The 22911-nt window shown below is 46.9% G+C and overlaps 1 protein-coding gene and 1 long non-coding RNA gene across 3 annotated transcripts in view; one reads left to right on the forward strand and one right to left on the reverse strand.

Moving 5' to 3' along the window:
* The window catches only part of LOC143435603 (uncharacterized), a 35982-nt gene extending 24954 nt beyond the window's left edge, over positions 1–11028 (forward strand). For both annotated transcript variants that reach the window (XR_013106073.1, XR_013106072.1), the window contains exon 4: positions 10854–11028. This is a non-coding gene — a long non-coding RNA (uncharacterized LOC143435603). The remainder of the gene's footprint in view (positions 1–10853) is intronic.
* A 5429-nt stretch (positions 11029–16457) lies between these two features.
* LOC117695429 (cancer/testis antigen 55-like) lies at positions 16458–21592 on the reverse strand. Its single transcript, XM_034486310.2, has 5 exons — positions 21225–21592; positions 19452–19636; positions 18910–19051; positions 17850–17971; positions 16458–17143 (listed from the first exon to the last, which is right to left on the reverse strand). The coding sequence occupies exons 1-5, from the start codon at positions 21373–21375 to the stop codon at positions 16949–16951; spliced, it is 795 nt and encodes a 264-aa protein (XP_034342201.1). The 5' UTR covers positions 21376–21592; the 3' UTR covers positions 16458–16948.
* Positions 21593–22911: the final 1319 nt, after the last annotated feature.

Here is a 22911-nt window from a genome sequence, read left to right on the forward strand (position 1 = left end):
AAAGGAACAAGGAAAGAAGGGGAAAGAAGGGAAGGGTCTATAAAAGGGTTGTGTCAGAAGGAAAGTGAAGGGGGAGTGGAAGAGGAGGGAAGTTGAAGGAGGAAAGAAGAATGGCAAGTCTAGAGAAGAGCCAGGGAGGTAGCATGGAAGAGGGACGCAGAGGAAATAAGGAAGAATGGAAATAGGAAAGAAAAAGGAAGCGTGATGAAGACAGAGGAAGGACAAGTTGCAAAGAAAAAATAGGAGGCAAGAGGGAAATGGAGGAAGTAGGGAAGATTGGAGAAAGAGAAGTGGAAGAGAAAATAGAGAAAGAGGCTAAAAGGGGAGAGAGAGCAGGACTAAAAGGGAGCGATAATAGCAGAGGCTTTGGGAGAGAACAGAAGTGTAGAAGGAAAGGTAAGAAGGAGACAACAGGATGGAAGAGGAAGGAGGAGATAAAAGGAATAGAATCGATGAGGGAAGAGGAGAAAGGATGGGAGAGTAGAGTAGAAGGAAGTACACGGAAGACTAGGGAAGAAGAAAAAGGATGAGATAGTGTAGAAGAGGGAGGAAGGAGAGCAAAAGTAAGAGACAAGAAGGAAAAGAGAAAATGATGCGGAAAGAAGAACAAAGAAGAGGAAAGAAGTGGAAAGGGGAGAGATGAAGGATTTGGAGGAAAATTTAAGGGGAGGAAATAGCAAAGAGAGAAGATGCTGGAAATTGAAAAAAGAAGGAAAAGGAGGGAGAAAGGAAGAAAAGAAAAGGACTGTATACAGAAGAGGAAGGAGGTAAAATGTATGAAGGTGGAATGGAAACAAGGGCAGAAGAAGAGGCAATGAATGGGGAGGAAAAGACAAGGGAAAATCAAAGAGGACAGAGGGAGAAGGGAATTATTGGGAAGCAAAGAAATAGTGGAAGAAAAGAGAGGAATGAAAATGAAGACACAGAAGTTAGGAGGGAAGAACAGGAAGACAGGCAGAGCACAGGGATAGAAGAGGAAGAAGTGGGAAGATGAGGGACAAGGTGAAGTAAGAATCAGGGAAGAGGCAGGAAGAGGGAGGACAGAGGAGAGAGGGGAGGTGAGTAGTAATTGGAGGAAAGTGGAAACGGAGTGGAGAGAAGCTAAAAACGAAAGGGAGGGAGGAAGAATAATAGAAGTGAGGAGGGCTGAGGAAAGAAGAAAAAGGAATAAGAATGGAAGACAAGGGTAGTAGAGAGAGGGCTAAAGAGGAGTAAGGGAACAGGAGAGAAGGGAAGGGAAAGAGAAAATGGGAGACAGGGAAGGGAAGATGATGTGAGAAGAGGAGAGGAGCAGAGGGGAGGAGAAGGAAGGAAAGAGAAGAGGGGAGAAGAGGAGAAGAGAAGAATGGAGCTAGGAAAGGGGATGAAAAGAGAAAGGGAAGGAGAAGGCATGATGTGGAAGGGAGTGGCAGGAGGAATAGGGACAAGAATGAGCAAAGGAAGAGGGGGGAGATAGAAGAGAATAAGAAAGAAGAGGAAAGATGAGGGAGGATGTAAGAGAAAGATGGAAAGAAGATGAAGGAAGAAGAGGGAAGAAGAGAGAGAAAAGAAAAGAAGAACATAGAGGAAATGAAGAAAAGAGGAAGAGGGCAGAAGAGAGAAGAGAAGGGGAAGGAATTTGTAGTTTATGAAGGTGGCAGTAAGGGAGGGGGAGGACAAGAGAAGATACATTGGTAGAGAAGAATAGGGAAGAAGTGGAAAGAATCAAAAGAATGGAATAGGGGACAGAGACAGGGAAATGAGAAGGGGAGGGAGTATAGAAGTAGAGTTAAGAGAAAATGGAAGGGTGGAGGGCAGTGGGGAAATGGAGGAATAAGGAGGTGTAAGGAATAGGATGGAAGAGGACATAAGCTCTATGTATATGAAAAATGAGGCAAGGGTAAACTTGGTGGTAGAGGGGAAATGCAGAAAGAGGAAGAGGGGAGAAGAGGGGAGGGGAGGGAAGAGGATGGAAGAGACAAGGGAATGGAAGAAGGAAGCCGAAGGAAGAGAGAATAGAAAGACCTATGAGGAATCAGAATGGAGAAAGGAAGATGAGGGAATGTAGAAGGAAAAGGAAGGGAGGAAGCAAGGAGGAGAAGCAGGAGGATAGATGAAACAAGAGGAAGAGAGATGACTGAGTAAGAGGAGGAAGGAAGAAAGAGGAGGGGGAACAAAGAGGAGGAGGAGGAAGAAAACTGGAAAAGAGAAAAGGATGGAGGATGTAAGTGGTGGGAGGAGGGAAGAGAGGGAAGCAGAAAGAAAGAAGAAACTAGAAGGAAAGAGGAAGGAAGATGGAAATGGGAAAGAGGAGGAAAAGGGGTAAAATAGGAGGAAAGAGGGAATAGAAAAAAGAGACAAGAGAGGAGGGGAAATGAGAAGGAACTGGAATTGGAAGGGAGAATGTAAGACTAGAAAAGAGAGAAGAGAAGGAAAGGGGAAAAAGAAGAAATATCAAGAAGAAGAAAGGTGGGGAAAGGGGAGTGGAGGGAAGAGAAAAGGAGAGGAAACAGAATATGAGTGAATAGAGAAAGAAGGAAAGGAAAAAGAAAAAGAGAGGGGGGAGAAGAGGAGGGAACAGAAGACAGGAGGAAGGATGGAAGTGTGGGCAGCAGGGAAGAGCAAGATGAGGGATGAGGTTAGAAAAGAGTGGAGGGAAGAGGAAGGAAGGTGATAGAAGAGGAGTTGAATAATAAGAAGATATAAAAGGGAAATGCCAAAAAGAGAGATAGAGAGAGAACTGAAGAGGGAGAGGGAAGGGAAGAGAAGGAAGAAGGAAAGGGGGTTAAAAAAGGTGATAGAAAGAGGATAGGAGAAAAACAGGAGGGAGGGGGAAGAGAGAAGAGAAATTGAAAGGGAGGGAGGAAGAAAAGAGGGTAAGAAGGATTGTGAGGGAGGAGAGAAGAGAGAAGGACAAGGGTGGGTAAAATGAACAAGAATGAAAAAGAGAAAAGAAGATGGATGAATGAAGAACAGGGGAAAAGGAAAGAGAAGGAGGAAGGAAAGGGGTAGGAGAGTGAGGAGGGTAGATGAAGGGAGATGGAAGAGGAGAGAAAAGAGAAGGAATATGAAGAAGAAAGGAAGAGGAGGGAATATAAGGGAGGTGGATGGAGTAGGGGTGTTTGAATAAGAGAAACAAAAGGAAGAACACAGAGGGCAAAAGAGAAAGTAGATGAGAAAAGGAGGAAAGAGATGACTGTGGAAGAAAGGGGAAAGAAGAGGGAAGAAAAGGTAAGAAGTAGAGGGAGGCTAAAAGAAGAAAGACCAAGAAAGTAGAGGGAATAGAGAAGAGGGAGGCGAGGAGAGATGAAAGGGAAATGGAGGAAGGAAAGAAGCTGTGGAGAAAGGAAGTGAACACAAGGATGAAGAGGGGAAAAGAAAGAAGAGCAGGGAAGAGGGAGTAAAAGAGAGGGAGCAATAGAAGAGAAGGAGTAGTAGAGTGAAGAGAGCAGATGTTTTGGAAAGGAAACAGGAGTTTCAAAAGAAAAGAAGGGGAAGACAACAGTAGGGAAGAGGAAAGAGAAGGAGAATGGGATGTGGATGGATCAGGGGGAAAGAGAATGTAAGTGAGAAGAGGAGTAGAAGAGAGTGGAGAACAGAGGGAAAGCTGTGGAAGAGGAAGAAGGGAAGAGGAAGAGTGGGGATGAAAAGAGAGGAAAGAGGATAGAGGTGGGCTGGTAATTGGAGAAAAGAGAAGACAGAAGAAGAAAGGAGAAGAGGGAGGAAGATAGAAGATATAGAAAGTCAAAGGGGAGGGTTGAAAGAGTAGGGGGCATAAAGACAAGGGGGAAGTAAGATAGAGTGATGATGAAGGAACTGAAAAATGACATGAAATGGAGGAAGGAGGGTAGGAGAGAAAAGAGGACTAGGCTGGCAAGAGGATAAAGGAGGGAAGTGAAGGGGAGGGGGGAGAGAAGAGTGAAAAAGAAGCTACAGATAGGAGGAAGGAAAGAGGACAGATGGAGGAGGGAATTGGGAAGAGGAGGTACTATGGAAGAGAATAGAGGAATAAAGATGGAGCAGAGATAAGGAGGGGACAACAGGGAGAAGGGAAAATATGAGAATGGAAGAGAAGGAAGTAAGGAAGAGGAGAAATGAGGGTAAGTGATGGAGAGGTGAGAATAAGAATACAGGAAAAGACAAAAAGGACAAAAGAGAGTATAAAGGGTAAGGAGGAAGGGGAATGATGTGTAAAGGAAGAGAAGACAAGCTGAGAAATAAGGGAGAGGGTAAATAAGGGAAGAGAAGTAAAGGATAGAGGAAAAAGATTGAGAGCACTCTCCCACTTTCCTGGGAGAGCAGGAAAGTGAAGGAATGAGAAAAGAGTGAGGAAACAAGAGACAAGTTGAAGGCAGGACAGTCGAAAAAAGGTAGTGAAAAGAGTAGAAAGGAAAGAAGTGAGAGGAGGGAAGAGAGAAGAGAAGGGAATTGGGAAACAGCAAGAAGTGGAAACAGGAAAAAGAAAGTAGAAGATTGAAAGGGAGGATGGAGGGATGAGAAGGGAAGTGGGAAGAGGATCAAGGATGAAAGAAAAAGAGAAGGCATGGAAAGAGAAAAGAGAAAGTTGGGAGGAAAGCAAAGGGATTAAGGGATGGGAGCTAAGATGGAAGGAAAAAAAGGAGTCAAAAACAGACACGGGAGAGTAAGGAAGAGGTAGGAAGAAAGGGAAGGTATAAGGGGAAGAGAGAAAAAGAGGAGGGAAGATGGAAGAAGAGGTAAGAAGAGGAAAGTAGTTGGTGGATTCTCTTAGGGTTTCTATTGCTATGAAGAGCATCCTTGATCACTGCATCTATTATAAAAGAAAAAATGATGATATCGGCATTTAAAGGGTCAGAAGTTTTGTCCTTTATTATTATGGCAGGAAGCATAGTACCCTGCAGGCTGACATGATGCTGGTGAAGTTGTTGGGAGTTCTTTATCTGTATTGGCAGGCAGCATGAAGTGTGACTCTGGGCCTGGCTTGAGAATTTGAAGTCTCAAAGCCCATTCCCAGTGACAGACTTCTTCCACCAAGCCACATCTACTAATAGTGCAATTCCCTATTACCCTACAGGGGCCATTATAATTCAAATCTGCACAGGGCAGGTAGGAGGAAAGAGAATGGAAGAGGCAAGGGGAGCAATAATGGAAGAGGAAAGGGGAGAGAGGAAGAAAAAAGAGAAAGAGGGAAGAGAAGTAATGAGGGGAAGAAGGGAAGAAGAGGGGAGAGGGAAGAGGAACAAAAAGGGAAGTGTGAGGAAGGAGGGATAGGAAGGAGAGGAGGAAAATAGGTAAAAGGAAGAATAAGGGAAGATGGAAGGGGACTAATGTGAAGAAAAAGCAGGTATGAGAGAAAAGGAGATAACTGGAGACTGTAGGCAAGAGGAGAGGGGAGAGCAGAGAAAAGAAAGGGGAATAGGGGGCAAAAGAGAGAAAATAAGGGAAGAGGTAAGAAGAGGAAGCATTAAGAATGAAGATGAAAGAGGAGGGAAGACAAGAAAGAGAAGAAGAGGGAAGAGGAAGGAAGGGGATGGAGAACTTAGGAGGAGAAGAAGGAAGAGGAGGGAGGAGGGAAGGGGAGGCATGAGCGACAAGAATAGAAAGGTATGAGAAAAGAGGATGGAAGAAGAGTGATGCACAGAGAAGTATGAAGAGAAACAAGGGTAAAGCAGACAGAGATAAAGAAAGCTGGGAAAAGAAACTGGAGGAATCAAGAAGAGGTGAATGGAAGGTACAGTATAGAAGAAGGAAGATGATGAATGAAAGAACAGGAAAGAAAAGGAATAAGAGAAAGGAAAAGAGGGAAGGGGCTAGAAGTAGGTTGTGCCTGGAGAAGGGAAGAAAAGGGGGCATGGAAGAAAAGAGAATAAGAGAGAGGGGAGTGGAAGGAAGAAGGACAAGGAGGTTCATGTGAAGAGGAGTGAAGAGGAGGGGGAGAAAGAATGGAAGAGGGGAGGGAAAGAAATAGGGAAAAGGAAAAGGGAAAGAAACAAGGAGGGATGAAGAGAGGAGGGAAGAGGGAGCAAAATAAATTGCAATAAGTAGAAAGGGTGGGAGAAGAAAAGTGGAAGGAAGGATGAAAAGAAGGGAAGAAGGCTGAAGAGGAATGATGGTTAAGGAGGATAGAGGAAATGAAAAGGTGGGAGGATGGAAGAGGCATTGGGGAGAGAACAGGAACCTGGAAGTAACAGGGAGGAGGGGACCACAAAAGGAGTGAAGGAGACGGGAGAAAGGGAAAGAGGTTAGATTTGAAGGGAAGGAGAGGAGAAAGAAAGAAAAGGGAGGGTTGAAGGAAGAGCAAATAATAAGGAAGAAGGAGGAGGAGGGAGGAAAAGGGCAAAGGGCAAAAATGAAAAAGAAGGAAAGATAGAAGAGGAAGGGAGAAAGGAGAGGGAGGAACAATAATGATGAGAAGGGAAAAGAGAGGAAGGGAAGTGGAAAGGGGGTAAAGAAATTGGAAAAGGGTAAGAGGAGGAAGGAAAGAAAAGAGAAGATGAGGGAAGAGAAAGGAAGGAGATGGAGAAGTTAATAAGGGAAAGGGGAAGAGCAGGAAAGAAGAAATGAGGATGAACAGAAAACATTGAAGAGAGGACAGGGGACTGAAGAAGATTCAAGAGGATGGATAAAAAGGGGAAGGGAGCAAAGAGGCAGAAGGAAGAAAGAGGAGGGAAAAGCAAAGAGGATGGAGGATGTAAGAGTGGGAGGAGGGAAGAGGAGGAAGCAAAAAGAAGAAGAAAGAAAGAAGGAAGAGGAGAGAAGAGGGAAATAAGAAGGAGACAGACGAAAGGGAGACTAAAGGAAGATGGAGGAAAGGGAAGAAGAAGGAATAAAAACAGACTGGATGAGAGGGGGAAAGAAGAGAGGTGAAAAGATGGTACTGGAACAATGATGGAAGAAGGAAGATTAGAAAATAGGAAGGATGGATGGGGAAGAGGAGGTAAGAATTAGAAGAAAAGAAGAGGGAATAGGGGAGAGGAGGGAAAGGGAGAAAAGTAGAGAGAGGAGGAAAGAAGATAGAAGATGGCAGTGGAAAAAGGAGAGGAGAGAAAAGGAGGGAGGGAGAAAGACCGAAGAGGGATTTGGAAAGTTGAAGGAGGTTGAAAAAGAAGGGAGGTGGGAAGAGGAGAAGAGGAAAAATGAGGAATAAAGGAAGAGGAGGGAAGAAGGTTCAGAAGGGAAGAAGAGGAAAGAGAATGAAGAAAGAGGAGGAAAGTGGGGAGGGGAGGAAAGAAAATAAGAAGAAATGAAAGAATAGAGAGGCCTAGAGGGGAGAGTAAAGGTAAAAGGAGAGGAAAGAAAAGAAGGAATATGAGGAAGAAGGGAAGAGGAGAGAATAGAATCAAGGTAGATAGAGTAGGGAGGATGGAAGTGTGAAGAAGAGGAAAGAAGGAAGAGAGTGAAAATGGGGACGAAGGAAGAGTAGAGAGGACCCAAGAGGGGAGACAAGTGTGAAGAAGGAAAGGAAAGGGGGCAGGAAAGAGAAAGAAAGAAGTTGAAGGAAGTAGAGAATGTGCAGAAGAAGGCAGAAGGAGGAGGCAGGGTTAAGGACAGGAATGGAGGGGGTCAGAGGATGGAGGACAAGGGGTTAGATAGAAAGAAGAGAACAAAATAGGAGGAAGTAGGTAAGAGGGAGGAGGGAAGAGTATAGGAAGGCAGAGGGAGAGAAATTGGAGGAGCAAAGAAAGGAGATGGAGGATGGAAATGAATGGAGGAAAGAAACCACAGGAAGCTTGAAGAGGAGGTAAGAGAAGAAAAGCCAAAAGTGAAAGAAGGTGCAAAGGAGAAAATATGGAGGAGGAAATAAAAGGAAAGAGACAAGAGAAAATAAAGGGGGTGAAAGAGAAGGGAAAGGAGGGAGAACAGAAGAGGGAAGAGGTTGGTAGAGGACCTAGCAGAGAAAAGAAAAATAAAATGAAGAGGAAAGAGGCAGATAAAATAGGGAGGTAGAGAGAAGAGAATTTTGCAAAGGGGGGAGAAGTTGAAAATAATGGGGAGAGAGAAGAGGAGGAAGTGGGAAGTGAAGGGAAATGGAAAAGGGAAGGAGGAAGAAGGAGAAGGAAGGGGAAGAGGAATGGCAAGGGTAGAGAAGCCAGCAGGGGAAAAGGTGGATGAAGGACGAAGAAGGAAGAGGAGTGAAGAGGAAGGAGCAAGGAAGAGAAAGGAAGAGAGGAGTGGAGAGATAAAAGAATAGAGAGGGGAAGAAGGGGAGTGAGGGAAGAGGGAAATGGAGGGAGTATGGAAGAAAAGAAAGAATGGAAAAGATGAGCTATGAGGAGAGGAGGGAAGAAGGAAGAAAATGAAAGAAGAGGAAAGTTGAGATAAGATGGAAGAGACAAGAGGATGAAAGTAGGAAATGGAGGAGGAGGAAGAGCCAAGAAGTGGAAGCAGGAGGGATGTGGGAAAAGAAAGGAATATGGAAGGCAAGGGAAGTGGGAAGAGGACGGAATAGGTTAGAGAAGGAAGGAGAAGAAAAAGAAAAGGAGAGAGGAACTAAAAGGGAGAATGGAGGAAGAGGGGAAAGGAGGGAGAGGAGAAGGAAAGGAGGGAAAGTAGATGAGAGCAAAGGAAAAATAAAAGTGGAGAGAGAAGGGAAGAAGGAAAAAGGTAGATGAGAGAAGATTTAAGAAAGAAGAGAAAGGAAGAGGTGGTAAGGAAGTAGAGTGAGTAGAGAAGATTTGATAAACAAGCGAGAGAAATAAAGAGGGGGAAGAAAAGGTAAAAGAGGTGGAGGGAAGAGTAAGGAGGGTGGAGGAGGGAAAAGGAGGTATGAAGGAAAATGAGAAAGGAGAGACAAGGGAGGTGAAAGAAGAGATGGGAAGAGGGAAATTGGGGGAAAGGAAAGAAAAAGAAAATGGTAAGGGGCAGGAAGAATGAAGGAAGAGTATGGAGGAGGAACGATACTGGTGGCGGGAAGAGAAGGGACGCTTGAAGAGAAGGAAAAAAGGAAAATAAAGGAGAGACGAGGGGGAAGAAAGTTGGGGAACAGAAGAAGGTTAAAGATGGTAGTGGAGTAGAGAAGAGTAGAAAGGAGGGAAGAAGATAAAGAAAGTTACCATAGGGATGGAAAGAAGAAAGGAGAGAGTTTTGGGAAAATGAGAGTAGAGGCAAGAAGAGGAAAGAGAGAAGAATGAAGAGGACTGAAATAGAAATGGAAGCAAAGGAGGAGGGTAGCATAGGGCAGACAGAAGAGGACAGAAAGGGGACAAAAATGGGAAAGGAGGGAAGAGAAAATATGAGGGAAGAGAATGGAAGACTGAAGAGGATGGAAGGGGAAGAGAAAAGTGAAAAAGATGAGCAAGAGGAAGCAAGAGGAATGAGATCCAACAGGAAGGAAACAGATAACAGAGACAAGAGGAAAGAGGAAGGGAACAGGATTGTAGAAGGGAACAGGAGGAGGAGAAAGAAGAAAACAGGAGGGAGTAGTAGGTAAGGGGAAAGAGAGAAGAGGGACCAGAAACTAAAGGCAAAAGGAGAGAAAGGGGACGAGATTGGTAGATGGAAGGAGAAGTGTGAAAGAAAAGAGGGATGAAGAGAGAGAACAGGAGAAAGGAAGGAAATGATAGAGGTGGGGGAAGGAGAAAGAAAAGAAGAGGAGGGAAGTGAAGATGTGGGAAGAGTGAAGTAGAAAGAGGGGAGGCTGGAAGAGTGAAGGTGAAAAAAGAGGGAGTAAAAGAGAGGGAGCATCAGCTTCTGCCTCCAGGTTCCTGCCCTGTGTGAGTTCCAGTCCTGACTTCCTTTGGTGATGAACAGCAGTGTGGAATTATAAGCTGAATAAACCCTTTCTTTCCCAACTTGCTCCTGGTCAGGAATAGAAACCCTAAGACGGGAGGGTAGAAAAAGGAAGAGTGAAGAGGAGTAAGGAGAGAAGAAGGAAAAGGAGGAAAGAGGAGGGAGGATGGACAAAAAGGGAAGAGGAGGGATGAGGGAAAGGAAGAGACAAGGGAATGGAAGAGAAGAGGAGGGCACGAGGAAGAATATGGGAAAGAAGAAAAAGAGAAGGGCTAATATACAACTCACAGACAACATGAAGCTCATGAACAAGGAAGACCAAAGTGTGGGTGCTTTGGCCCTTAGAAGGAGTAACAAAATACTCGTGGGAGCAAATATGGAGACAAAGCATGGAGCAGAAACCGAAGGAGGGGACATCTGGAGACTGCTCCACCTGGGTATCCATCCTTTACTCTGATGTGGATGCCAGGAAGTGCATACTGACAGGAGCCTGATATAGCTGTCTCCTTAGAGGTCTGCCAGAGCTTGAATATACAGAGGTGGATGCTCACAGCTAACCACTGATCTGATCAAGGGGTTCCCAATGGAGGAGTGAGAGAGAAGACTGAAGGAGCTGAAAGTGTTTGCGGCCCCATGGGGAGAGCAATAATACCAACCAACCAGAGCTCCCCAGGGTCTAAACCACCAGCCTGGGAGCACATAGGGAGGGACCCATGGCTCCAGCTGTATATTGTAGGGGAGGATGGCCTTGTAGTGAATAGGTGGGTAAGAAAGTCCTTGGTCCAGTGAAGGCTGGATGCCTCAGTGTGGGGGAATTCGAGAGTAGGGAAGTGGGAGTGGGAGGGTGGGGGCCCATCCTCATAGAAGCAGGAGGAGAGGGAATGGGATAGGGGTTCCTGGGTGAGGGGGGGAATTGGGAAAGGGGATTACATCTGAAATGCAAATAAAATATACAATAAAAAAGAAAAAAGAAAAAGAGAAGGGAGGAGAGAAGAGGAGGAAAGTGGGGAGGGGATGGATGAGGGAAGAAGAAGGAAAAGGGAGGGGGATGGAGAAGGGACAAGGAAAGATGAGGAAGAAGGAAGGTGGAGTAAAAATATAAGAGTTGAGACATGGGGCCACGCACCCATCTCAAAATTTTAACCCAGAATTATTCCTGTCTAAAGGAAATGCAGGGATGAAAAATAGAGAAGAGACTGAAGGAAAGCCCATCCAGGGATCACCTCACTAGGGACCCATCCCATCTGCAGACATCAAACATTATTGCTGATGCCAAGAAACACTTGCTGACAGGAGCCTGGTATGGCTGTACCCTGAGAGACTCTTCCAGAACCTGACCAATACAGATGCAGATACTCACAGCCAACCATTGGACTGAGCCCATGAACTTCAATTAGGGGAAGTAGGGGAAGAACTGAAGGAGCTGAAGGGGATCACAACCCCACAGGAAGAACAACAATAACAACTAGCTGGACAACCCAGAGCTCCTGGGGACAAAACCACCAACCAAAGAGTACACAGGGAGGGACCCATAACTCCAACTACATATGTAGCAGAGGATGGCCTTATCTGGCATCAGTAGAAGGAGAGGCCCTTGGTCCTGTGGAGGCTTGATGCCCAGCATAGGAGGATGCTAGAGTGGTGATGCAGGAGTGGGTGGGTGGGTAAAGGAGCACCCTCATAGAGGCAAAGGGGAGGGGGAGGGGGTGGGTTGTGGGGGTTGAGGATGAGAAACCAGAAAGGGGAATATCATTTGAAATGTAAAGGGATAAAATGATTAATAATGAGAGAGGAGGGAAAATTGTAGATGGGAGAAGGTAAGTAGGATGAGAATGAAAGTGAATGGAGGAGAGAAGAGAAGGGGGAGAGCTGAAGAGAGAAGTGGTTGGTTAGAAGAGGAAAGTGAACAGAAGAAAGAGGGGGGAAGACTAGAGAAGATGGAAGGAAGTAGAGAGAGCATTGGGAAGGAAAAAGAGGAAGTAGACAGGAAAGAGGTGGGAAGAGGAGGGAATAGAAAAGAAGGAATCAGGAGAAGGAGTCAAGTAGGAAGAGTGCAGAGGAGGGAGTGAGGTATGAAGGACAAGGAAGGAAGATGGAAGAAGAAGGAAGAGGAAAGAGGGGTGGGAAGAGAAAGGAGTAGAATCAAAAAGGGTGGAGCAGGTGCCAAGTAAGAAAGGGAGAGGAAGAAGGCAGAAAGGAGAGGGAGATGGAAATAGGAGGGGAGAGGGTATTGGAGGAAAGAAAGGAACAGGAAGGAGGGAGGGAACAAGAATGTGAAAGTAAGAGAGGGAGAAAAGAACAGAGTGGAAGAGGAAGGAAAGTGTGAAAAGGAATGAAGAGCAGTTAAGGAGGAAGAGAGAAAAACAGCTAGGAGGAGGAAGCCAGAAGAGGACAGGAGATGGAAGTTTAGGGACTAGGAAAGAGAGCAGTGGAGGCGAGAGGAGGGAGAGAGGGGGGAAAGTGGAGAGGGGAGGGTAATGGAGCTAAAAGGGAAAGGGAGAGGGGAAAGAATATGAGAGAAGAGGGAGATAAGGGAAGAGGAAAGAGGAAGAAAGAGGAGCATTTGGGGAATATAAAGGAGGAAAGATGAGGGAGGAGGAAAGAAAGAAGAGGGAAGAAGTACTAGGGGGAAGATAGTGGCGGGAAAGGATGGGAGGGAGGAGCAAATAGAAGGAGAGGAGTGGGAGAAAGGAGGACTGAAGAGTAAAGGGGAAGGTGAAGAGTAGAGAGTCAGGAAGGGGAGGAATAAATGAAGACAGAAAAATATGGAGGACTAAAGAGTAAGAAGGGAAGAAGCAGACGAGGAAAGTGAAACTAAAGAATTTTCCAGAAGAAGGAAGGAAGGAAGGGAGAAGAAAGAGAAGAGATGAGTGGAGGAAACAGGAGAGAGGAGGACAAAGAAGGAGAGAAGAGGTTGGTTGGAAGAAGGAAGTGGTGAGAACAGGGAAGAGGGAGAAAGAGGGCTTTGGGGCGAGGAAATAAGAAAAGGGAGAAGGGAAGAGGATGGAAAACAGAAGGAGGAGGAGAAAATATTAGGAAAGAGGAAGAAGAGTGGGAAAGGAAGAGGAAGGAATAGAATGGAGAGAGGTAGAACTCAGAGGAAATAGAAGGAAAGAGTAGAGAAGAGAGGAAGAAGGAAGTGGAGGGGAGGGGAAATAAAAGAATAGAGAGAGAGAAAAGAAGGAGAGGAAATGCAGGGAAGAAAGAAGATAAGTGAGACATGGAGGGGAAGGAAGAAGAGGAACTATGGAAGAGGAAGGTAGAAGAGGTAATTAGAGGAAGGAGTAGGGACAAGAACAGAGGGCTGAAGGAAGGGAAGAAAGCAGCAATGTTAGAGTTTGAAAGAGGGAAGAGAAAGGAGGGACCTGGAGGACATAGAACTGAAGTTAAAACAAGTGAAGAGGGAGGAGGAAAGAGGAGGAAGGAGAAATGATGGAAAAAGAGAGTAAGGAAGAGGATGGTGTAAGGGTGAGGAGAAACAACGGAAGTGGGAGTAAGGAGAGAAGAGGAGCAATGAGGAGGATGGTTGGAAAAAAAAAGGAAGAAAGGGTAGGGAGAAGCCAGGATGGAGAACGTGGGAGGAGGGAAGACAAGGGAAGATGAAAGAGGTAAGAGAAGGGAGGAGGGAAGAGGAAAGAACAGCAGGAAGTGGATAGGGAGAGAAGATGAAAGGAGAGAAGTGTAAGGAAAGGGAAGAGGAAAGCAAAGAGAGATGAGAGGTGAGAAGGGGGAATAGAGAACAGAAGGAAGAAAAAGGAGGTTGGAGAGAAGATGGAATTGGAAGAAGGAGGAGAGAGAAAAGAGGAGGGAAGAGAAAGGAGAGATGAAGGAACAGGTGTGAATGGGGAGCAGGGAAGATTCTGTGGGGGGAGGAGGAAAGTGGAAGAAGGAGAAAATAGGGAGCAGGAGTGAAGATGAAGGGCAAGAAAAGATAAGGATAAAGGAAGGTGGCTTACAGGAAAGAGGAGGAAGAAAGAAGGGAATAGGGAAGAGGAGGGGATAGTTGGTAGGAGCAAAGAGGGAGACAGGAAAGGCGAAGGAAGAGAAGGAAAGAAAGAGGAAGGAGTAAAAAAGAGGAAGCATGGAAGCTGGATTAAGAGAAGATCTGGAAAGATGGGGGAAGAGAACAAAAAAAGAAAGCTGATAAGAAGGACAAGGATGGAAGAAGCCAGAGGGGGGAAGGAAAAAAGGAGGAGAAAAGAAAAGAGAAGAGAGAGAAAAAAGGAGGATGAAAAGGGGAAGAGAAGGGGAAAAGGAGAAACTGAGGAAAGGGAAGGAAGAGTGAAAAGAGAAGATAAGGAAAAAATAATCCGAGGGAAAAAGAGAAATTACAAGGGGGAGAAAATAAAGGGAAAGAATAGTGAGCAGCACAGAAGGGAAGAAGGATGACAAAGGAGGAGAAAAGGAGAGTGGAATAGAAGTGGAGGGAAGAAAGAAGATGCAGGGTCTGGAGAGATGACTCAGTGGTTAAGAGCACTGACTGCTCTTCCAGAGGTCCTGAGTTCAATTCCCAGCAACCACATGGTGGCTCACAACCATCTGCAATGGGATCTGATGCCCTCTTCTGGTGTGTCTGAGGACAGCTACAGTATACTCATATGCATAAAGTAAATAAATAAATCTTAAAAAAAAGAAAGAAAGAAGATGCAGGAAGGGAAGAGGGGCACAAGGAAAGTAAATGGAAAAATAAACAGGAGGATAGTGGATGATATGAAAAAGTGAAAGGAGGGAGAAAAGAAGAGAAAGAAGCAGGAGGGAGTATGAGGAAAGAGACAAGAGGAGGAAGAGGGAAGAAGGTGGAAAGTCTGAAGACCAGAAAATACAAGGGAGGTGGGGAAAGAACAGAGAGGAAAAGAGGGAAGAAAGGGAAGAAAGCAGGGAAGAGGAGGGAGGAGAAATGAGGAGAGATGAGAGCTAAGGTTGGAAAATAAGACAGAAGAAAAAAAGATAGAAGAGGGAAGAGGAGGGAGGGAGGAGAGATGAGGAAAGGAGAGGAAATGAAATAGAGAATTAGGAGGAAGCACTCAAGACAGGAGGGAGGAGGGAAGTAGGAGTAAAAATGAGGAGGAGGAAGAAAAGAGAAAACAAGAAAAGGAGGTTCCTGTAGAAAGTGTCCAGCAGAGGGCAGGGGATTACTGTAGTCCATGAGCCTGTGGAGGATGCTGGAAGTTGACTAAGGAGAAAGAGCAGGCGCCTCAGGGTATGATGTGAGCCTCAGAGAGTGTAGATGGTCTCAGAGTAGGGCAGGAGTCTCGGGCTGATGGTGGGTGCCTGAGGGAAGAAAGAAAGTTGGAGAGAGGTGAAGAGACTCACATGGATAGGGTGGGAGCATACTACGAGTTTCCTGGGGGAGGGCAGAAGACTCTGAGGAGGAATGGCGGCTGGACTCCGCAGAGGTGGTCCATGTAGATGTTAGGAGTCTGAGGATTATGAGTGCAGTTCAAGGAAGGGGAGGAGAGTAGGAATCTGGCACCCATCCAGGTAGATGTTAGGAGTGTGTTTATGATAGCAGCAGGCAGTGGGATTGGACACTGCTAGGACAGGGTCTAAGGCTCTGGAGGAGTACAAGACACTGGGGAAGGGGCCAATAGTTAAAGGGACAGTAAGAGGCTTGGATCAGACACAGGGCTAAGATAAATGTGAGAAGCGTTGGGCATGAGAGAAGTCTGGGGGAAAGCAGACTGATGCATACTATGGGGACACAGGCATAAAAGCAAGGAGGAAGGCAAGAGTCTCAGGGCAGGAGGAGCAAGGACACTTGGGGAGGCATGGGTGTGAGCAGAGACAGAAGGGAGGATCTGAAGAGTGACAGCAGGATTTGAGAGAGCAGAGAGAGGATTTGTTAGGGTGTCAGGTGGGCTGAGGAGAGGATGGGAGTCAGAGATGGAGGAGGGCAGGAGCATTAGGAAGGGTGTTGATGGTTGAAGAGGAGGCCTAAATGCTGTGGAGGGATGCAAGAGCACCCTGGGGAGGTATGGGAGGCAGTGAAGCAGGTCCAGGGTGAGAGAAGGAGGCTTCAGAATGTTCTAGGTGTGTGGCTCAGGATGTCCTAGGAATGTACAGGCTTAGGAGGAATGCAGAGGGGAGGGGAATAGAGGCAGAGGGCAGGCAGGAGGCTTGTGGCAGGGTGAGAAGATTCTAGAGGGAAGCTAGGAGTTGTTCTCAGAGGCTTAGAAAGTTAGGAGCTCAAGGAAGGACCAGAGTACAGGCTAGGTGGGCAGGGCAGGGCAGAAAGTCTGAAGGACAGAAGACTGGGGAGAAGGGCAGTAGGATCTGGGGTGGAGAGCACGTAGGAGAAGACAGGAGGGGGCAGAAGGCTGTAGAGCAGCAGGGCAGGAAGGCACTAAGGAGGGTAGGGAGTTCAGGAAACGGTGTGTGGAGATGAGGGAAGATGGCTAGATAAGAGGGCAGAGGGTTCAAGAGGAAGCTAGGGTCCCAGGGGTCAGAGCAGGAGGATGTGGAAGAAGCCAGAGGCTGAGGGTTAAGGTTGAGGACTGGGTGGATAGATGAGTTGTGTTCATGTGTGAGAAAGGCCAGAGTCCATGAAAAAATGGGAGGAGGAGGAGGAAAGAGGGCCCAACATTTCCCAAGTAGGGGGCTCCCTGGGACACTCAGAGGTAGGCCTGAGCTCTTCAAAACAGCCTGGATCTAGGTGTTCAAGTGACACTTGCTTGTCACCAAGAGCTCCCCGGGGATCAGAGGTCACTGATAAGAAAGTGTTCCCAGCAGCCTTGGTGGTGGCTCCTGTACCATCTGCCAGTCCAAGCATATACCCAAGTCCCTGAGCTCCAGTGGCTCTGTCCCAATCATCCAGCCAGGTCCCCAGTGTCCCTCCTACTTGTGCAGGACCTGCAAACCTAGAGGCCAGACCTATGGATGACTGTGTGATGCTCTACTGGGATGCTGACCAACTCGATTCCTGGGGACTGGATGATCAGTTGGCCATGGCTGTGGATAAGCACTGTTGCTGCTCAGAAACATCATTTATTAAAATTAATAACACGAACCCCGGTCTTGTTGTCTATCACTAGCGGTGGAGGGTTTTCTGGGATTCTTTCTCCAGAAGACAGTGATCAGAAAGTGGGAAGATGGACCCCTGCCCACAGTGATGCAAGTCCGCTGGGCATAGATCTAGGCAGTCTGTTGACTGAAAGTTCATGATTAACATTTTCTTTAGAATTCCTAACCTAAGCATCGCATTACATGGATCCCTCTATTGGTATAAGAATAACAAGGAGGAGGGATTCTCAGGGCCCCTGCCCTATACTGCTTCTGTAACTGGGCTCATGGAGATTGCTCTCCAGCTGTAATTGGGCCGCATGCTCTGAACCATCACCACGCTGACCATGTGGCCTACAAAAGGGGTGTATCCCAAGGGGAGGTGCAGGGAGTCCAAGGTAAAAAAGATGCTGTGGTTCAACGTTCCTTCTCTCCGGTTGATACTGGTCACATGCGCCTGTCGGGGAAAGGGTGGCAGTGAGTGTGAATCCTTGCTCATCCTGTCCCTCCAGACTGGCAATAACCTCTTGTTGACCCTGCTCTGTCACTGTCGCCTGTCCTGCCTGCTACACTGCCAACACTGGCTTGCTGTGTTCCCCACTACCCTTCCCAGATCTGACCTCCCTCTAATGAAAGAGGAAGTTCTCGGGTGGAGCTCTTCTGCTTATGGAGACTTTGTCCTAAACAACGTTAATCATGTCTGGCCATTAACGTTGACAGAGCAAGGACTGAATGAAACAGGAAGACAGCATGAACTGGACTATTACTTCTGCCCCCTGTCGCTCTTCAAGCTTCTGATTTCACTTGCGCCTACATGGAATCTCATTTTCAGGTTAGCTTGGCCACTGCACCTTCCCTGCCTCCTCCCCACTTTCCATCCCCCCTTCCCAGCAATGTTCTCTGGACTGCTCCTTTTTCTTTCAGTTGGTTTTAGAGCGTCCCAAGTAACAATCAACCTAGGAAACCCTGTGCCTCGGAACGGAAGTATGTCCATGGATGTGCTTTCTCTGTTGCCCCTAGTTACTCCTTTACAAAGTCCTACCATTGAAGCAAATGGCCCAAGGTTGCATGCTTCCATAGGTCACAGATGCCAGCACACCCAACAGTCACTAATATCACCACAAGAAGCTTTCCAGAAACCCAATGATGTGGAAACCAGTTACCTCTTCCAGTCGCCTACGTTTTGTGGCCTTCACTGAGTGTACTATGATTTTTGAGGATCCTTGTACCACAGAGTACTCAATATCCAACCAGTCCCCGTCATAAGGCATAAAACCTAAGATGGCTAAAAAAAAGAATGGAGTTAAAAATTCTATATCTAACCCCAGTCTCATCTTTGCAGGGTTCTGGATAAAAGAGATTATGTTTTAACTTTTGTCAAGAAAAGGGCACTGGCTACATTGACTTGTAAGACCAGGATCAAGCAAGCAGTAAGTGTAGAGTGCAGGCGGCTTCCTGCCCACAATGGATATTTATCATTCTCAGGCGTTGGTTTTCCTGCATTCCCTTGGCAGAGTCAACTGGGCAGATGGACAATGACATCACAGTCATTTCTTTGGGTGTCCTGAAGATTTACTGCTTAATTGGTCACATTCAGAGTCCTTTGTGGAGACAGTGTCTCAGGGTCCCAGGTTGTCTTGAAGCTACCAAACTCTCTCTCCTTCCCTCCTGTCTCCTTTGCTGTCTCCCACTCTGTATATCCTCTCCCCCTCTTCTGCCTTTCCACCCCTCTCTTCCTCTCTCTCCCACTCTCTTTGTTATCTACAAATCTCTCTCCTCTCTCTATCCCTCCCCCTCTATCTCATCTTCTCTAGTCTCCTTCTCATCTCCGTCTCTCCCTCTCCTTCCACCCCTCTCTCAATCACGTTCATTTTCCTGCCTTTTCTCTTTCCCCTTCCCTTCCTTGCCCTCTCTCCATGGCTCTCTCTAATTCCCTCTCTTTTCCTCTTTCCCTCACACCCTCCCTCTCTCTCCCACTGCATTCTCCCTCCTCTCTTGACCTCTTGCCCCGTCCCTGTATGCTTTGCATCCTCTGCCTCTCTGCAGCCCTTCTCCTCCTGTTCTCTACACACATGCACACAAGCGCACACAAACCCACGCACACACACACACACCCACACCCACACACCCCCCCCACACACACGGTAGGAACCCAGACTCAGGTTTTCTGCTAGAGAAGTATGTGCTCTTAACTACCACACATGTTTAATATTTGAAACAAACCTTTAGTAATGCTGTCTAGGTAGAAGTGGTATTCATCAGCGATGTAGATGATATTTTTCTTCACATTGGAAACACAAGCAGATAAATCTTTGATCTTGGAGTCAGCTTCTTTAGGTGCATCCTGGACTGAAAAAATACAAACCTACGAGAGAATTAAGCAGTTATAAAACCTGATCAAAAATGAACTGTAAATCTGGGTGTCGAGAACACTGTCCATAGAAGGGCTGTGCTAGGAATGACCTTAGGAGGTCCAAACTTCCAGATTTATGTCATCTGTCTTTGTTGCAAATCAGCTTATCTCATTGGGAATTCTTTCTCCTCTGGGGACTTTCTACTTGTCAACATCAATACCATGGTCATTTCTCTCAATCTGATCTTCACTGAGGAGTGAAGTGGCAGGCACTTGCCTATCTACTACCACTCCCAGTAGTCCTCAGGCCTGTGATCTATTGCACCACAGGCTTGTCTCTGCCAGGAAACCACAAAACCTCACAAAAACCCCATGGGAAGAGCAGGTCTTCACCAATGTATGTAAAGCTTACTTCTGTTGCTTTCAATTCACGAGAGAGTGGGTCTTCCTCCACAAAAGCAAGGACTTTGTCTCCAGCACGCAGCGTCATAGCACCAATGACAACATCAGTGCTGAAGAAGACACAGTCATCGATCCAGCCATAATCATTCCCACAACTCGTCACAATGCCCTTCACAACTTTAGTGTTTGGTTCATCTGTAAATCAGGGACACAGGCAGGTGCCATGAATTAATCTCCAAAGCAAATGCCCACTCCAAAGAATCCTCCCCCAGGGTGATATGATTCAGGAGCATGTCCTTCTGCAAACAATGGTTCTGATGTAAGGAGCACATGGCAAGGACTGGAAGCACTATAGGGCCTCTGCAGGATTCTGAAGGCAGAATGCCAAGCTGCAGTCTTGGCTTTGCCATACACTTCAAAGGAGGATCCTGGTGAAGAGCAAGAGCTGAGACCCAGATAGCCTTGGTTATAACCCCAGTGTCCTTCCCTGATGGTCTGCATAACCACAACTACATTTCTTCAAGTCTCTGTCCAGTTTTGCAATCCGTGTCTCCTGATTACTTGTGCACATTAGTCAGCTCATACGTGACAACTCCTTGTCAACCGTGAGTGTCTTCTATACTTTGGAATTTAAATGCCATTTCTGTCACTGTGTCTGCGGGTGGGCATTCTTTCTGGGACCACAGTCACTGTAAAGTGTTACTTAACAAGTTACCATGGTCAGAGGCAGCAGGTAAGAGATTTTAAGGACTCATCAGGGACAGGCCTGTGACCACAGGTGTTTCAACCTTGCTGCTAGGGAGAATGACAGAGAAGGATCAAATGTTCAAGACCTTCCTAAGCCTCAGATCAAGCCTGAGGCCATGCTGGGCAACAAAGTGTGTCCTTGAGTCAAACTCCCAAGAGAAGAAAAGACCTGGAGTGAGACTGAGTTGTACACTGGTTGTCTGGCATGCAGGAGACCCTAGGATCCATCTCCAGTATGACAACCGGGTCAGTCACAAAACTGATGTGTATTCTTAAGGCCAAGGCTCACATTGTGGCACTAGACAAGCCCAGGACTCATTTGTTATGCATCATAGGTTAGCATCAAGCTTATGACCCTCCTGCCTTCGCAGCCAAATGGCTATAGGATTGGCATGGCAGGACTAGGGTTTCTCTGAAAGGATTGCTCATGAATATTAACCACATACTTGACACAAGGAATCGCCAGACACAAGTTAGAATGACTTGAGAGCTTCGGTGCCATCCACCTCAGGAAGTCTTACGTTACCCTAGACTCCCAACCACCAACAGGCCATCTACCCATTCCACTTGAGGGCTGACTAGATGTGAGACCCACCTTGAGGGAACAAGTTGGGTGAAATCATGGCCCTGAACTTCCACCCATGGCAAAGAACATGGACTGACTCCATTCTTGCCTCCAAATACAAGCTGGGAGGGGAAGCAAGGGGAAATCTGTGTTCAGGTGAAGAGTGCTTCCCTGCTCCTGGAAGTACAAGGAAGACTCTCAAGGGCCTTTTGTATCCCAGATGGGGAAAACTGGTCAAAGTCCCTTCCCACGTAGGCCCACCAAGTGAAATTGGTAGAGGTTCAAGTTCACCCAAATCATGGGTACCTCGGATACCCTCCAGCTCAACAGCTACTAAGGACAGCTGCAGGCATGATCTCCCCATCCTCCCCACCCCCACCCCCACCCCCGCCCTAGTGCTCCCAGCTAAGGAGGGCCATTCTCAGGGATTTCATGCCAAGAAGACTAGGATACCTAGTTACCAAAGAATACCTTCCAGGTGTGTCCTGTCTCTTTCCACAGACCCAAACTTCCACGGAAAGAAGTAAACTACCCCAAGCAGCAGCCTGAGTAAACATCTGCCACCACAGTCAGAGAAACAGCTGCAGCAGGTGCAGGAAGGCCTGGAAGTCTTAGCCCCCATGGTTTCACCTCTTGATTTCCTCCCTCAAACCTGGGAAATGGTACCAGATGGATACCGGTCAGCCTCCTGGACAGCCAGGGTCATCTTACCACCCCAGCGGCTCAGCAGGAGTCCCTCCCAAGCCTCTCCTGAGAACTTAGTAACCAGTGGGCATTGTTCCGCAAACCAACCAATGGGGGCGTGGCATGTGCTCACAATGCTCTTCTGGCCAATGGCAAGCTTCGGGAGGAGACACATGGATCCTCTTATGCATTTTGTTCCTAGTATGGGAAGAACATATAAATGTCCGGTCCGATGATCCCTGAGGTGTTCTCTGAATTGAGAAGGAGATTACTGCAATGTTCCCTGGGAGGCTGTAGTACTTGGGTGGAAAACGGGAGGCCCGGAAGTGCCCTTGGACTATTAGAGCTCTGGCTTAGGCACTGTGGCCGAAATGTGTCCCTGGGCAGACAAACAAAATCAAATATGTGTTCCAAATAAAAATTGGCCTTTAAGTGATTAGACAATGTTCCACAGGGATTTCTCTGGGAGCTGCGAGGGCTGCAGCTGTGCTTGTTGGGTTCCTGTAAGTAAGACGGGTCGAGTTTGGCAAGGTATTTTTCTTGTAGAGTATGTGCATCCTGGATGTATTTCCCATTGGGGCCCTGACCGGGATAGGGATTCTGTGAGTAGGTCACAGCCCTCTTCAGCACTTGCTGTTCATGCCAGAGCTCCTCTGATGGAGAGCAGTCCTGCATTATCACAGAAACTTCTAGTCCTCATTGCTACCACGCTTTCACTGCTAGTCTTAGTATGCAAGACATCCGATGGACCTTGACCCATTCCTTCATCCACCCCTGTGGGCCACTAATTCCACGACTCTAACGTGGAAGTAGTCAATACACTGGGCAATCGTCTTGGCCCTGTGACTTTACTGTCCTTAGAGCCCAAGGGAAGCTCACTTGATACAAAGGGTGAGTAAAAGAAGAAAAAACGCCCACAGTGGTATGTCCTCAAAGCAGACACATAACTTCCCTTCAGGAATGAGGTTTGATAGAACCACAGGACTTCAAGGTCATGATTGATCCTTGATGTGGAATGACAATCATCAGACAGGGGTTGGGGGAAGGGATCCTGGAGAGAGATAAGTGGAGGGGAGGCTTCCCTTTAACGCCCAGTCAACAGCTTCATTGAGCATGAGATGAAGTGCTGGATGTGACTAAGGGTGAGAATGTTCTGGACGTGGGGGTAAATGCCAGTCATTCCAGCACTTTCAATGCAGGAACAGAATGAACTCTGGGAGTTTGTGGACAACATGGTCTACATAGTGAATTCCAGGCCAGGCAAGCCTGTGTAGACAGACACTGTCTCCACAAGCAGAAAGAATGACTGAACATGAGAAAGAAAAGGGATGTGTGAGAGAGTGCCAACAAGAGAAAGATGGCAGGGGGGTAGGCAGCCAGAAGAGCCCTCCCCACAGCAGCCTGCTTCATCTCCAGTGATGTCTAGTAACAGTCTTCCTGAGGAAACTCACACCAATCCTGAGAGGGAATGCAA

Source organism: Arvicanthis niloticus, chromosome X (genome assembly GCF_011762505.2).
Source record: "Arvicanthis niloticus isolate mArvNil1 chromosome X, mArvNil1.pat.X, whole genome shotgun sequence".
Classification (NCBI taxonomy): domain Eukaryota; kingdom Metazoa; phylum Chordata; class Mammalia; order Rodentia; family Muridae; genus Arvicanthis; species Arvicanthis niloticus.

Bases quoted from the DNA above. Each gene is read 5' to 3' on its own strand.
- LOC117695429 (XM_034486310.2), bottom strand. From the start codon at position 21,375: ATGGGGGCTAAGACTTCCAGGCCTTCCTGCACCTGCTGCAGCTGTTTC. The intron at 19,637-21,224 runs GTATTCTTTGGT...CCTGATTTACAG, and splicing joins AGACAGGACACACCTGGAAG to ATGAACCAAACACTAAAGTT. The intron at 17,144-17,849 runs GTAACTGGTTTC...TTTCCCCGACAG, and splicing joins AACGTAGGCGACTGGAAGAG to GCGCATGTGACCAGTATCAA.